Here is a 15,949-nt window from a genome sequence, read left to right as displayed (position 1 = left end):
CACAACTTATATAAACCCTGACACATAGAATAGCTCAACAGATGATAGGCATTGTTATATTATCTTTAGTTTCTTAGTTTATTTCGATTAGTCTAAGGCTTGCATAGGTTGGACAGGATTTTGTGAGACTTTGGCATTCAACAGCTAGTTCTTGTACTCCTTTAGGACACAGAGTTTCATAAGATTTCCCTTTGTTAGTTATGTTGGTGAAAGCTGCCCAATGACATGAACTCTTTCTGTAAGGACTTTAAAATCACTTGTTTGAAACTATTATTTAGATAGCAACAGTGTTTTGATACTGATTTTTTAATTTAATCATCTCTAAAATGGGAAAGCATCAGGCTGGAGGACTTTCTAAGTCTGCCTTAGCTATGCCACTTCACGATACAAGGTACAACTTGGATAAATCATTGTAAGCATGTTTCACTTTTACAAGGTATAATGATAAAGATTTAAACCTTCTTTCTCCCAAAGCAAGGATTTGAGGGATGAAGGGGCTGGCATAATTCTCAATCATCTTGAGAATTTATTTTGAATTATTCCTATCCCAGCAGTTTATTCATCAAAAGTCCATCTAATCTGGTGCCATATTATCCAGGAATATGTTCCCCACTCCCTACCATTACAACATTCTTTGTTGCCCAAAGTATACTTTTGAGGCAGGCAAGATATTCATGACAGTGTTACCCTCTATTAAACAATGAATAATCTTTGGCTCCAAGGAACACTCTTTTCCATGAAAAGCTTCTCCCTAATCCTGTGGTGAATACCTTATTCTTTTCAGTTTGTTGGAAAATGGACAGTTTCCATGGAAATTGGTGTGACCGTTTTCAACACAGTGGCATTGTCCTTAGGTCTTTAACTGCTTCCTTGTGTTCAAGCAATCTGTTTTGCTTTTATAAGCTAATAGTTTCACTGAAATGGCTTCACTTACCTCTTGTTCCACTTACCTTGGACGTCTACTAAGATGGATTTGGCAAAAGACAGCAATTTCGTGGGGTCCATGGTACCTGATTAAAGTAGAGATTGGCTCAGTAAATATTTTGAGTATTATTACTTGTTTATGACCTGCTCTGTTCAAAAAAAGATTGTAGCCAAATGGATTGGTTATATCCTTCTAAGAATTATGGTTAGAGCATATTTTCCCTGAAACATTTTAATAGATGTTATTTATTAAACAGTATATCTTATCCTATAGAAGACTTGCTAACTCTTTCTTTGGCTTAAAATTTGATTGTTCATACATTTAGTTTTTCTGGGATGGGCAACAATAACTTTTTAAACTGTCATTTATTTTATGGCGCTGTGAGAGTTATGTGAGTTATGTGAGCGTAAGTAAATCATCAGCAAAAAGATAGGAGTCAGTACCAAATGGAAATGTTTGTTGTGAGTAGATTGACGAAAAATAAGTGACATAGCACAGGTCCCTTGGGTGTGCTCAAAATGGATGTAAATAATATACTGATTTATAGAGGAGAACCCTTCAAACACAGGTAGTGCTACTAAAATTTCTAGAGAAATTCTCCTTAAAATGAGCTTGTGCCAATATTTGGCAATTCTTAATGCTGACAATAGCTGCTCACTTAGTGACACTCTGCTTTGTCCTTGATCCTGTTTTGAGTGCTTTACACTCACTTTATATATTTTCTGCCATTATCACTACACCTAGGCTTCATTATTCCCATTGTACTTATTTGGAAACAGAGTTCCAAACAGATGAGCTGGCTTGTCCCAGACCTTGGCCAGGTGGAGCTAAGACAGAATCCACCACTTACCTAAATCCAAAGCTATATTATTGATCCTTAAATGTGTTTTTCTAAAATCATCTATTCCTTTATTAAATGTTAAAGCTTGTTCATCACTATGATTTATATTTCTGAGTTTAATAAATGTCCAGGTAGTAAAAGAATTGATATTAAAATAGTTTCAGCAAAAGTTTTTTATAAAGAGATTGTTTTACAGTAAAGAGAGAAAAGTTTCATAACTTAATATGTTTAACTTGAAAGGTGGTGCCTCGTTGGACTTGAAAGCCTGTCCTCCTAAACCATCTAAATGGATCCTGGACATTACCTGGCTGAATTTGGTGGAACTGAGCAAACTTAGACAGTTTTCTGATGTCCTTGATCAGGTAACTTGTGCTTTGAGTAAACGTATAATACTGTCACAGTGAGCGGCTTCCTGATTTATCATTTGGCTACACGACTTGGGGAAGAGAGAGATTTCTTTGTCACTCTTAAAATGGTATGACCAGTGCTTGACTTTCCTCACCGCCCACTCATACTCTGATAAAGCACACTCCATCCATGGCAGGCTGGTCTCGCGGGAAGAAATTAGTTACCTAGGAAGTTTAACCAACGCTGACCTGGATGATATGTCAGTATCACCAATTGGCGACCCACAGTGGGAAAACAGATTCAATTAGATTAAATGATTAGATATGATTAAAAGGTTTTGCCATCTTTCTAAAGATGAAATGAAAAGTAATAAGAACACCCTTCCTCTAAGTGATAAATATCCATTCTTACCTCTTGTTTCTCTCTTCTTCCTCTCCTCGTTATACTGCCTTAGCCAGGCATCTGGGTCTGAATCTAACACAAACACCTGGCCTTTTAGCTTTAGAAGTTGTTTTCCTTTCATAAGCAGCAAGTTCCTGATGAATCGTGTATATATTGGTATTATGGAACTTTGGTATAGCAAGTTGAATTGGGACAAGCCAGGAAATAGCTTCTTGAGAACCTGATGACCAGCGAGAAGCTGCATGGACAGTAAGGTGGCTTTCTTCAGCTGCCAGATGAAGGCTCTTTTTCACCAGAAAATGTCTTAACACTGGTTCTTTTTTTTTTTTAATCATTAAAGTATAGTTGATTTACAATGTTACGTTAGTTTCTGGTGTACAAGAAAGTGATTTAGTTGTGTATATATATATACATATATTCTTTTCCATTAGGGTTTATTACAAGATATCGACTATAGTTCCCTGTGCTTTGCAGTAGGACCTTGTTGTTTATCTATTTTATATACAGTAGTTTGTATCTGTTAATCCCAAGCTCCTAATTTCTCCCGCCCCCACCCCCTTTCCCCTTTGGTAGCTGTAAGTTTGTGTTCTATGTCTGTGAGTCTGTTTCTGTTTCATAGATAAATTTATTTGTATCATATTTTAGGTTCCACATATAAATGATATCATATGGTATTTGTCCTAATGCTCTTTCTTGACTTTGCCAGTTTAAGTTGACTGGAAGCTTAAGCTCTGCTATATTTTTATGTTCTGGCTTACACCTGGTGATTACCATGTAATTAGGGTATAAGCCATTCTTTTGGGTTGAATAGCTTTTTTGGGGGGAGATTTTAATGCATTCTAGCTTGTTCCCCATGGGATGACTCCTAGTGACCTTTCCTGGACCACTATCAGTTATTGAAGTAGCTGTCTTCTGGAGATTATATTGTATACCTGAAATGCCTCCATATTATGTAGTCTTTCATGATTGAAAGAGGTTATTTTTTTATTCTTATATGACATTTTCTAAATATGAACCCAAATGGTTTTTCCTTTGATTAGATCTCCAAGGAATACACTTGGGGCTTTAATCAAAGGGAATATACCAGAGAACATAAGATCATGTTTACCTGCAGATGTGATTTATTCTATGACTTTGAGATGCTTGCCCATGTAATGCTTGCCTCTCTTTGATTTTTTAAGCTTCAAATATTAATGGACTGTGTTTTTTCCCTTTATCAATTGCCTAAAGGAAGCAAGTGTGATTATTCATTTGATGCTGATATTAAGTGGTGTATTTCAAATTACTCGAGATTAATAGAGTATTGACCAAGAGACTTCAATAATAAACATGTATTAAATGTCTTCTTTTGTTCCAAGAATGGTCCTGGGAAATGAGGAAACATGAGTGAATGAAACTTAGTTCTTTTTTTTTTTTATAAATTTATTTATTTTATTTTGGGACTTCCCTGGTGGCGCAGTGGTTAAGAGTCCGCCTGCCAATGCAGGGGACATGGGTTCGAGCCTTGGTCCGGGAAGATCCCACATGCCGTGGAGCAACTAAGCCCATGCACCACAGCTACTGAGCCTGAGCTCTAGAGCCTGGGAGCCACACTACTGAGCCCATGTGCCACAACTACTGAGCCCGTGCGCCTAGAGCCCATGCTCCGCAACAAGAGAAGACACCGCAATGAGAAGCCCGCGCACCGCAACAAAGAGTAGTCCCTGCTCGCCGCAACTAGAGAGAGCCCGCGCACAGCAACGAAGACCCAACGCAGCCAAAAATAAAAAGATAAATAAATAAATAAAATAATAAATTTATTTATTTTATTTTTGGCTGCATTGGGTCTTTGTTGCTGCGTGCGGGCTCTCTCTAGTTGCGGCGAGCGGGGGCTACTCCTCATTGCGGTGCATGTTGCAGTGGCTTCTCTTGTTGCGGAGCACGGGCTCTAGGCGTGCGGGCTTCAGTAGGTGTGGCTCGAGGGTGCTAGAGTGCAGGCTCAGTAGCTGTGGTGCACGGGCCTAGTTGCTTCCCGGCATGTGGGATCTTCCCAGACCAGGGATCGAACCCATGTCCCCTGCATTGGCAGGCGGATTCTTAACCACTGCGCCACCAGGGAAGCCTAAGACTTGGTTCTTAGTCATAGGAGATCTCATGGAGCAAAACAGATTTCCTTAAAATAATGAAAATGAATTTCCATTGATTTCTTTATTCTTTGCAGATTTGTTCCCACAAAGTCATAGGAGAAATTCCACAACCCAGGGCTCTCCCTCCTTTAAGAGGGAGCCAGAGGCTGGTGTTAGTACAGACTGACTTTAGAGCAAATCACATTTGATTTTAGACTCTCAACTTTTTGGTGCTAGGATATAAAATTTTTAAAAATTAAAAAAAATACTCAAGGAATAGCATTCACACATGCCTGGAATGGTCAGAAAGAGAAAAAATATCTGTGAATGCTTACTGAAAGATTTTTCTGTGGTGTGACACTTTTCTTATCCCCTGGTATTTTCAGATATCAAGAAATGAGAAAATGTGGAAAATTTGGTTTGATAAGAAAAACCCTGAGGAGGAACCCCTTCCAAATGCCTATGATAAATCTCTAGACTGCTTTAGACATCTTCTCCTTATTAGATCCTGGTGTCCCGACAGAACCATTGCCCAGGTAAAAAGTACATATTTTAAAAATAGGAGAACATTTTAAAGAAACATTTCCTTTTAAATTTAAAAGAATATTTAAAATGTTAATCCCAATGAGAATTTTTGTGTAGGCTTCTATGTAATTTTCTAGCAATACAATTGTGAAAAATGGAAAAATAAACAACAAATAAGTGTACGGAGGTGTATATTTGGGCTAAGTGATTTAATTATTTTCTTTGGTCTAAGTGATACAATAAGAGTGAATGAGGAAACTATGTAAGGTGGTTATATAGGTCTAATGTGAAGGTAATGCATTGTTTTTCCATATCATTTTTATATTAACTCAGAAAAAATGGCTACTCCATTTTGCTAGTAGTAAAGTGGTGTTTCTTAAATAGGAAGACTGCTCAGGTACTGAGGAGGGCAGAGAAAGACTACAGGGCAGTATAGCATCCCCAAATCCATAGCCATTACACCAGGATGTGTCACAAACCCCGATGTGAGAAAGAAGGTTTGCCTAAATTTCTTTGAATGATACATATGGTTTAAATGTAAACCCTGCCTCTACAAGATCCATCTTTTCAAAGACTTTTAATCTGTTGGCCTTACCGTCATGGAAATTTACCCATGAAACAGACTTGTGGTGTCTTGCCTTCACAGCTAAAAGTTAAACTCTACTATTCACAGACATAGATTTTTTTTATGGACTTCTTTAAATAAGTCATAAAATAACAGTAGGCTGGGGTTTCTAATAGAATGTAGGAATTTTTCCCCTTCACTCTCCAGAAGGAGTGTTAAAAACATATGGAGTAACCACCTAGGTACTGTGGAATCATGAAAACAACTAGATTCAATCATTTATTGAGGAAAGAAAAATGAGTTTTACAACTCAGGGCACTGAGATCACCCTTCCTTTGGTTTTTCTTCTCAACTTCATTACTTTTATCCTGCCCAAATGAATTGTCAAACAGTTGCCTTATTTAAGGGGAGTGTAGAAGTTTCTTTTCTTTTCCCCTTCCTTCTCTCCTTCCTCCCTCCCTCCCTCCCTTCCCTCCCTCTCTTCCTTCCTTCCCTTTTTATATTTTTCATAACACTTTATTGGGTTCAGTGCTGAAATTTAAGTGTCTCCCACCCCTTTGTAACTTTGTCATCTTCATTCTGACCTCTGTCACCCTTAGGCTGATGACAGCCATGTCTTTCTAACTGGTCCCCTGTAGTTCATTCTTGCCCACTCTAGTCCATCTTGTATATTCTAGAAGAAACAGAAATATCATTATGGTATTCCTTTAATGGCTTCCCATGGCCCTTATGGTAACACCCAAGTCTTAAGCAAGGTCTAGAAGGCCCCTTGGAAAAATGTTCTCTCCTCTGAAGTTTTTACTCTCACATTAGATTCCTTTTGTGATTTTCAACAAGACACCATTTGGGGAAGCATATTTCAAGGTCTACAATGTGGACATACTTAATCCCGATTCCCCACAAGCAACATCAGGCTTGTTCGTAGCATTTTGGCTGAGCATGAGTGCATGCCCAGGGACATTCAAAAGCCTGGTTGCAAGAAGAACACACTGTCAGAAGGTGTCTTGTGCTACTGCCTGTTTATGTACAGCTGTGAGCTAAGAATGGTTTTTATAGTTTTAAATGGTTGAAAAAAAGCCAAGAAGAATAATGTTTTGTGATATGTGAAAATTATATAACATTCAAATTCCAGTGTCTATAAACTTTTATTGGAACATAGCCTTGCTCATTTATTTATGAACTATCATTTGTTTATGCTGCAGTGGTAGGTTGAGTTGGGCAACAGAGTCTGTACAGCCACAAAGCCCTAATATATTTACCACCTGGCCCCTGATGTATGCATAGGTAACAGTATGTTAGCTCATAGCTTGGATGGAAATGTCCAGGTGGGGTCAGTGCTGAATTCTATGGCAAGATTGGCCATTTTGAGCTCCTTGCTATGCCACAGGACAAAACACCTGGATCTTGAGAGATGCTGCAATGATGGCAGGTACCCAGGTGCCTGTGGCTGAGAAACAACTGCAATTTGTGGAACAGCTGGGCGTCCAGCCTTTGAAGTCCTTCCTGATCATGAAGTGCACTGCCCAGTGGCTGTGATGAATGTGTAAACAAGTAGACTTTTGGAGAAGCCAAAGAACATGTCAGGCAAACGTGTAAAGTACCTTTCAGAAAGCTGTAAAAAATGTGCAGGCATTTATACTTAGGTTAGAGAATTCAATACTGGATCTGGCCAACCTTGAAAAAATATTAAGAGATACAAAATTAAGTGGTACCATGTGCTCCAAATGCAGTTGGATTAAATCTTTAAAAATTAATTAATTTGATAAATATGCAATAAATTTTACTACATAAGTAGTCACTCAGCAGTAATTATCTATTTGTTAAGTACCCATTAAATCCCAGGCATTGTACTGTTTACTTGATTATTTGAATGCATATATATAGCATGAAGCAGCTGGTGTATTGAAACAGGTCCCAGACAAGGAGTCAGCCAACCTGGGTTCTAGTCTTTTAAGTGGGTGACTGTGTTTTTGGCAAGTAACTCAGCTTCTACAGAGTGAGGATTCAAACAAGCAAGCAAGCAAACAAACAGAGAAACCAACGAGAAAAAAGCCTCTGCCCTATTTTCGTGGCAGGGTTACTGTAGACATCATTGAGATAATCTACAAAAATGAATTTTGGAAAGCACATTGAATTATGCACAAGAAGGAGTTGGAGCTAGTTTTGGTGACTCCTGTACTGTTTTTGGCAGGCACGTAAGTACATCGTGGACTCCATGGGAGAAAAGTATGCGGAGGGTGTTATCCTGGACTTGGAAAAGACATGGGAGGAATCTGATCCACGGACACCACTCATCTGTCTCCTGTCTATGGGCTCAGACCCCACAGGTTCCATCATCGCCTTGGGGAAGAGATTAAAAATAGAAACCCGCTACGTGTCCATGGGGCAGGGCCAGGAGGTCCACGCTCGCAAGCTCCTGCAGCAGACCATGGCGAACGTGAGACCAGATGTCTACTTTTGTGTTATGATGTTGACATTACATGTTATAGCATAACGATGCAGAGAGCTTATGAATCCTTAAGAGTTTAAATGTATGTATTGTATTCTGTTTACTAAACAGGAAAAAGCATGATATCTATTAGAAAATTTCCATGGAAAAATGGACACACTTCAAACTTTTTCTGCTGAGCCTTGACTTATGGAAAACTTGCCCAATCAGAACATCTTATTTCCTGACCGGTTTGCATAACGCTAGACCCCACTCCAGGTCCCAAACGCTCTGTAGGGTTCATAGTTCCTCTTCTCTGCCATATGCTCCAACCCCTCCAGCTCTGCTCTTGGAATCCATAACTCTCTAGAATCTACAACACCATGCCTTTCTTGGGTTCCAGAATGCATCATCTGTGCCCTGGGGTCCCCTAGGCCTGCCCCCAATCCCAGAGGCCAGGAATCTGCTATTATCCTGTGGTGGTACCAGAGGTTTTCAGGAAACCTGGCCTATTGCCTTCCAGGTGGGTCTCCTAGAGCCCTTTGCAGCTTGCAAATTCAACAGTGTACAGAGCAGACCAAACACTAAGCTCACCCTGAAACCATTGGGTTCTAGGTCCCAGCTGCTGACTCTAGAATCTTACCACTGTGCTGCATCCTGGTCCCCTCCCCCTGGTCTGGAGCTGAGCTCACTGCATTCTAGAACCTTCATATTTACCTCTTCCATCCTCAAGCTGTGCCCCGCCCCCAGCTTTGGTGAAAGGGAGAGGTCTCTCATGTGTGCTGTGCTCTGTCTGATGCACTTAGTTTGTAGTTGGGAGGGGCAGGGCAGAAAGCACCTGATTTAAATATGTTTAGAGATGAAAAAATACATCCATGATTCAGAATCCTAGGTCTGGTCTGACACGAGGGCTTGGTGGGCCTCCGTCCTGGCCTCTCCCCCCTCATCCTTCCTCCCCCTTGACTTCCTTCCCCTGCATAGTACTGTACTTAGAGCAAAAACACTAACATTCACAGGACATGGATTTAACTTGAATTTAAAGTAAATAATGGTGTAACTAATAGGTTCAGGCAACTAAATTAGAATTTAAATGGAATATTTTTAGCCTTCAATTTATCTGTGTTTTTTGTTTAGTAGTTTAATTTCAAGTAAAAAATTTTAAAAATCTTTATTAGTATTAGCATGCTTATAACTTGTCAGAGACAATAGTGTTTTATGACAGAGTGAACCAACTACCCAAGAATAGCAAAATGGATGATCTGCTCAGTAAGAACACAGAATATTCATACAGAGTGTGGCAATGCCAAAGAAACAACCTTGGCCAAAGATTCCTTTCCATGGGATTGCACCTTCTAAGTTCTCACCTAAGAGTCTTAGATCAGGAGTCACTTGTATGCTGGATGAAAGAAAGCATCTGCAGCCTTTTTGTAGTTATGTTTTATATTTAATTTCCCTTTTTTTTGAATTGTGGATAGTGTCAATTAAATTTTCATAGGACAAAATAAATAGTTATTTATTCAGCAGTGCTATATACTTCTGAAGAAAATGTAAGGGAATATGTGACATTCTAAAATGATCAGTTTTACATGTAACTTGACTAAGATTTTAGATCTGGTGCTTAGTTTGTTTCTTGGAAAGAAAAATATCTCAGGTTACACTAATCAAATCTAAGTGATCCAAAGTCAGAGAGTCAAGAAAACAACTCAAGGTTATGATCTGGGTATGGTAGATGATTTTGGCAAAAAATGTTCTATAGATTAGGTATTGAATAAATTATTATTTCATGACCTAAATTTTTGCCTGTGTTGCTTTATACAAGAATCTTCTTATATGCTCACAGAATAATTTATACAAGAGATATGGGTTTTTATTTTCTAAGACTCTTGCTGTTAGAGTGGTCAGATTCCCCAGAGAAGGTTCTTCCTTATTCTAGAGGGTATATACCTTGCTGCCTGTATTCTGGGAACTCAGTAGGAGAAGGAAGGTAATAGGTCTCCACATTCAATAGGTAAGCTTTCTTTTACCTGTTTTCAGTGAGGTTCCTATACTCTTAACAGGCTGTTGTCCTCCCCTGCAAGCCCTGTCTGTTTTGCCTTCTAAAGAACATCAACTTTCCATCTTTCATTAAGGAAACATGTCGAGGGTCTGGACTTTCAATCTTCTCGTATTAGTCCGTCATCTTCCCCCACTTCCAGAAGGACCTTCGTCACCTCTTCTTGAGTGCTTTGGGAGTTACATGGTATAAATCAGTTTACGTCTCAGCTCTCCCCAAATGGTCAGTTTAGGGTTCAGCTTTCTTGAGTCTGTTTTCAATGTTATTGACACTGTCTTCACCTTCACTACCTTTGTCCGTCAGAGTTCATACCTTTAACAAAGTCCCTTCATTGCACTTTTCATGGAATTTGGGAAGGCAGCTGAGCTAAGTGACGGTTTTCAGTCAACCATCTTTACTTGGAAGTGCTGTTATCTCTTTTTATGTCTCACTTTGGTGATGATCATGACCCCCACTCTATATTATTACGACAAGTGGCATGCTAGTGTACTGTGAGACACATACATGGAATAGGAAGAAGTGTAGCCTATCTCAGTTCAACATGATCATACCCTTGGATTTGACCTAGATTACTTTAAAGGGGTTAGCGTGCTTTTCTATTAGATTTTAATGACTTATTTTCTAAAGAACGTACTAATTTAAATCTCTGGGTGAAACACAAAATCGACTAATTTCCATGTACTGTTGTTGATGTAGGGAGGATGGGCACTTTTGCAGAACTGCCATCTGGGACTCGATTTCATGGATGAGCTAATGGACATAATTATAGAAACCGAGATTGTACACGATGCTTTCCGCCTGTGGATGACGACCGAGGCTCATAAGCAGTTTCCCATTACCCTCCTTCAGATGTCCATTAAATTTACCAATGAGCCCCCCCAGGGACTCCGGGCAGGACTGAAAAGAACATATGGTGGTGAGTCGAGGAATACTTCTAAGTTTACAAGGGTTCTTGTGCTTAAATTGTTTTCTTAAAGAAATTATGAGAAATGAATTAGCTAGGATTAGTTATAGGAAGTGGTGCTATGACTTAACATGATGGTCAGGGGATAGCCCCCTCTGTCCTGCTCCATGTGGAATATCCTCTGGCCGTCTTAGGGCATCAGAGCTCCGGTTTCCACCTTATATTTTTGCTATTTCCCCACTATTGCTCTACTTTGGCCTATGCTGTACTCTGCTAGACACTTGCCTTTCTATGTTAACATCTAAAATGGATAATGTCGTTTATGGTCTTCGTGCTCCATACCTAACGTAGGGCAGTAGCCTCTTGCAAGAGGAGAGGCTGAGCCACAATTATGGTCTCTACTTTCATTGCATGAAGTTGTGTGTCAGGATGTCAGAATGTGAGCTAAGTTAGAAATCTGACAACGGCCACCAAACCAGACTAAAATGCCCCTCCTGTCACAACTGGAGCTGAGATTACTCTCTGTTCATGTGTGCCTTCTGTGTCACAGCTTCCTGTCTGAGGCTCATGGTCACAGAAAGAGTATGGACTTGGAGTTAGAAATCCCGGCTCTGATACGGCCTGAACAAATGCTTTGTTCTCTTGGTTGCTAATCACTCAAACGACCTGAGTTTCAGTTTTCTTGTGCCTAAAATAATGATAATAAAAACTATCCAGGACAACTGGAGTAAATTTAGTTTAAAATAGTGTATTTAATAATCATCATCATCATCATAATTATTACATAGCAATCAAAAATCTACAATTTTTTTGGAGTTGTCAACAAGTCTCAAATTTTTGCCAGTAAAATAGATATGGAAGGATGAAGAAGATTTCAAGTGAAAACATTTATAATTATATATGCAATTTAATATGTACATATATAGTAATCATAATTATTTTGGGGGAGCATACTCAGGTTGCAATGGGCTTCCTTTTTATTTTATTATTATATTTTATTATTCTTTTTAATTGAGATATAGTTGCTGTACAATATTATATGTTACAGGTGTGTAATAGAGTGATTCACAATTTTTAATGGCTCTACTCTATTTGTAGTTATTATCAAATATTGCCTATATTCCCCATGTTGTACAATATATCCTTGCAACTTATTTTATATCTAATAGTTTGTACTTTTCAGTAGCAATGGGCTTCTATATACACGATTTTAATTAATATTAAATTGTTAAAAGAGTATATAGAAGCAATTGCAACCTGTGTACATGCCCCTAGTAGTAGTATTAGTATTAGTAATAGGTATTATTATTATTAGTAGTAGTAGTTGTAGTAATAGCAGCAATATTTATTTTACTGCCATTATTCTTCCATCTCTGTTTTATCCCTGCATTATCTTGTTAGGTTGGCCAAGAACTTGACCCATGTTAGCAAGCCCCCAACTGCCTCAAATCTCTGTGCATATTTTTCAGAGAGGAATGCCCTCTGGGTACCCAAAAGTTAAATTATAATTGTCATATGAATATGGTAAGAGTAATTCAAGATAAGTGAAGTTTAATATCAGAAATTTACAAAAATAATTAATAGCTTATAAAAGTAGTAGAAAGTAAAGATGTTTGAGAGATGATATAGTTTTTCACCTAACTGACCACAGCAGGTGTGAGTCAAGACCTGCTGGATGTGAGCGCCGTAGCCCAGTGGAAACCCATGTTGTATGCCGTGGCTTTCCTGCACTCCACGGTCCAGGAGAGGCGCAAGTTCGGCCCCCTGGGGTGGAACATACCTTACGAATTTAACCAAGCTGACTTTAATGCCACGGTGCAGTTCATCCAAAACCACTTAGACGACATGGATCTCAAAAAGGTACTGTGCACACACTGCTTCGTGCCCCTGGTGATCGTGGACTTGGGTCCTTAAGCTAACGTGACCGCCCAGCCTTGGCATAAATCCTGTAAGAGTGATGATTTTCTGTGCTGGCAAAGTCATTCTCTTTAAGTCATAGCAGCTTGGGTCACACTAACCCCTTGATTTTAGGGAAAAAAAGGAACAAATTTTGATTATGTTTTTACTTCTCAAGGACAAGTTGACATTACAAGTAAGGCAACCTAACGGGGTCTATTGGAGGGAGGGGGGAATGGGTGAAGAAGTGTGTTTTTTAAAATCCTAAAACACGAAACATTTAGAGTCTAGATTACTTTTGGAGTGTGTGCTTTTTAAAGAACAGCTTCTCTATTCTCAAAATATAAACAATTCTTTTTCTATTGAAATCAAAGTATAGAAACATATAAATGCACCAAGAGAATGTATTTCAAGTCATGATCACGAGCTTTGAGTTACCCCTCATGTCTGCCTATTTAACTTTCTGCACTTTTCACATTACTGGGGAGTGAATAAATGAATGAGTAAATGACACTGATGACAATGATGACATGGGTGTTCCTTGGCAGGGAAAATGGGGGTGAGACAGTAGTCAGTCCACAATCATCCTCTACATTTTCCCAGGGCGTCTCCTGGACCACCGTACGCTACATGATAGGAGAGATTCAGTACGGAGGCAGAGTCACTGATGACTATGACAAGAGATTGTTGAACACACTTGCTAAGGTTTGGTTCAGTGAAAATATGTTTGGACCGGATTTTAGCTTCTACCAAGGATATAATATTCCAAAATGCAGCACGGTGGACAACTATCTTCAGTATATTCAGGTTTGTCATCTTCAGAATTTTTTGTATAGAGCAAGTATCTATAGTAAGTTGACTTTTTTGATATTTATTTATACTGTCTGTACTTCTTTGAAAATAAATTTTAATGGTGATGCATACTGAACATGGAAGGTTCCAAGCACCATAGATGCTGTCTTCATATGTTTATATTCACCTAATGATTAAACTGTTTATATTTGTTCTGAGGGTGTGTTTTATGTGAATTCCCTTCTTTCCTCTCCTTTTAATGCCCCAGTGAGGAATATTCTTTGGAGAGGTGATAGACTGGGCAGATTTAGAACCAGGGAACCTACACAAATCCCTGGCGCTCTCTACCCAAAGGCAGCCTCTAGACTCAATCGTTCTGTTTCAATCCACTTGCCTTATCCCGTGACATCTGTTCCTTAATCCTGGCCTGATGGACAGCTTATGAGTATGTTCAGGAACGCACTCTGTAGAAGAGCTTCCTCTAAGACTGGTTTTCTCAGTCTCGGCTCTGTTGACATTCAGGGCTGGATACTTCCTCGAGTGGGGGACTGACCTGTGTAGAACGGTTGGCAGCATCCCTCGCCTCTACCCACTAGATGCCAGTTTCACTCTCTACCCAGTTGTGACAAACTACAGTGTCTCCAGACATTGCCAGATGTGCCTAGTGGGGGCAAAATCATCTCCAACTGAGAAGCCCTGCTCTAAGTAGGAATAGGATTTTGACAGGAGATTTGGGAAAAAATCTGATTTGTCCTTCCAGGTAACTAGATTTTCTGTCTCAATACCTTGAATTCATTAGATCATCATTTAGCGATCTCTTTTGCCTCTAAGATTTATCTCAGGATGAACAAAGTAAAGCACAACAGCCCGCCAAGAGCTAAATTTATCAGTCTATTTAGAGGTTCCATGATATATGTGTGGTGAGTTTATCATATATCACCACCCCTACACTTTTATTAATTCAAATCAACAAATATATTTATCTTAACTATACTATATGTATCTTTAAATCATTAGCACTGAATAGGAGAATGCTTATGAAGGTATAAATTTAGGTATACCTGCACATTATATTTATTGACATACACCTCATTTCACAATGAATTTGAGGTAGCTCATAAAAAGGCATTACATAAAAAGGAATAAAATAATGGACTAGAAGGGAGGGAAACCATGAATAAAGGTAAGGTTACAATTCACACATAAAATTATACATCAAATTGTAGGTAAATTTTCTTTTTTTCAAGTAGCTGGGGGAGTATTTACCTGCTAGTTTTGCTTCTCATTGTCTCTTGCTGTCTGTTTTTCTCTGTAACTTTGTTGCTTTTTCAATATTTCTCGTTTTTCTTAGTCTTTGTCCTTCTCCTTGGGAAAGTACATTTCCCACCTCTAGTCTTATTGGGCCATAAACTGTCATTTTTAGTAACAATTAGTTGTACACCATTTATTTAAACAATTGGTCTGAATTAGACGAGACCTTCAAAAAACAAAATACCAATCCATAGTTCCCTTCCCATCTTACAAATATATTGTAAAACAAGATAGTGTCTTTTTGATTGAATTTGCTTGAAGTGCAGATATTAAAGAACCATGAGCCTATTATGTTCATTGTTTTTCAAGACAACATTTGATTCTTTCCTGGAGAAATTGTTGAGGTTGCAGCCTGCCATGAATAAGACATATCATGTAAATGCTTATCCTAATAAAAACATGTTTATTTGCTAAGACAGTGTAATTTAACTGGTACTTGTGTCAGCAGTCTGTGCTTACAGTCTGTGTTGTTCAGAGCTTGCCCACCTACGACAGCCCTGAGGTGTTCTGGCTGCACCCCAATGCCGACATCACCTACCAGAGCAAGCTGGCCAAGGACGTGTTGGACACCATTCTGGGCATCCAACCCAAGGATAGCTCTGGTGGAGGGGATGAGACTCGGGAGGAGGTGGTGGCCCGGCTGGCTGATGACATGCTAGAGAAGCTGCCCCCAGACTATGGTCCATTTGAAGTGAGTTGATGGCATCCTGACAAAACTGTCAGCTGTGGATGTGTCTGGTTGGTTGGGGGAGTGAGGACGAAGGGAGGAGGGCAAAAATAATTTTTCCGAAATTAAAAAAAATCATTTAAAAAACTTACTTCTTGAAGAACCAGAAAAAGAAGTGTTTGAATTT

The 15,949-nt window shown here is 39.0% G+C and overlaps 1 protein-coding gene across 1 annotated transcript in view; it reads left to right on the top strand.

The window, feature by feature from the left end:
• Positions 1-15,949, top strand: part of DNAH5 (dynein axonemal heavy chain 5) — a 284,476-nt gene that overhangs the window by 252,608 nt on the left and 15,919 nt on the right. The window contains exons 69-75 of the mRNA XM_081232392.1: positions 2,007-2,128; positions 5,008-5,157; positions 7,903-8,148; positions 10,889-11,108; positions 12,748-12,956; positions 13,596-13,799; positions 15,571-15,786. Of these exons, the coding sequence (XP_081088518.1) occupies positions 2,007-2,128; positions 5,008-5,157; positions 7,903-8,148; positions 10,889-11,108; positions 12,748-12,956; positions 13,596-13,799; positions 15,571-15,786 (1,367 nt within the window). The remainder of the gene's footprint in view (positions 1-2,006; positions 2,129-5,007; positions 5,158-7,902; positions 8,149-10,888; positions 11,109-12,747; positions 12,957-13,595; positions 13,800-15,570; positions 15,787-15,949) is intronic.

Source organism: Mesoplodon bidens (genome assembly GCF_964165515.1).
Source record: "Mesoplodon bidens genome assembly, chromosome: 4".
Classification (NCBI taxonomy): Eukaryota; Metazoa; Chordata; class Mammalia; order Artiodactyla; family Ziphiidae; genus Mesoplodon; species Mesoplodon bidens.
This window is presented reverse-complemented; position numbering and strand designations above follow the sequence as displayed.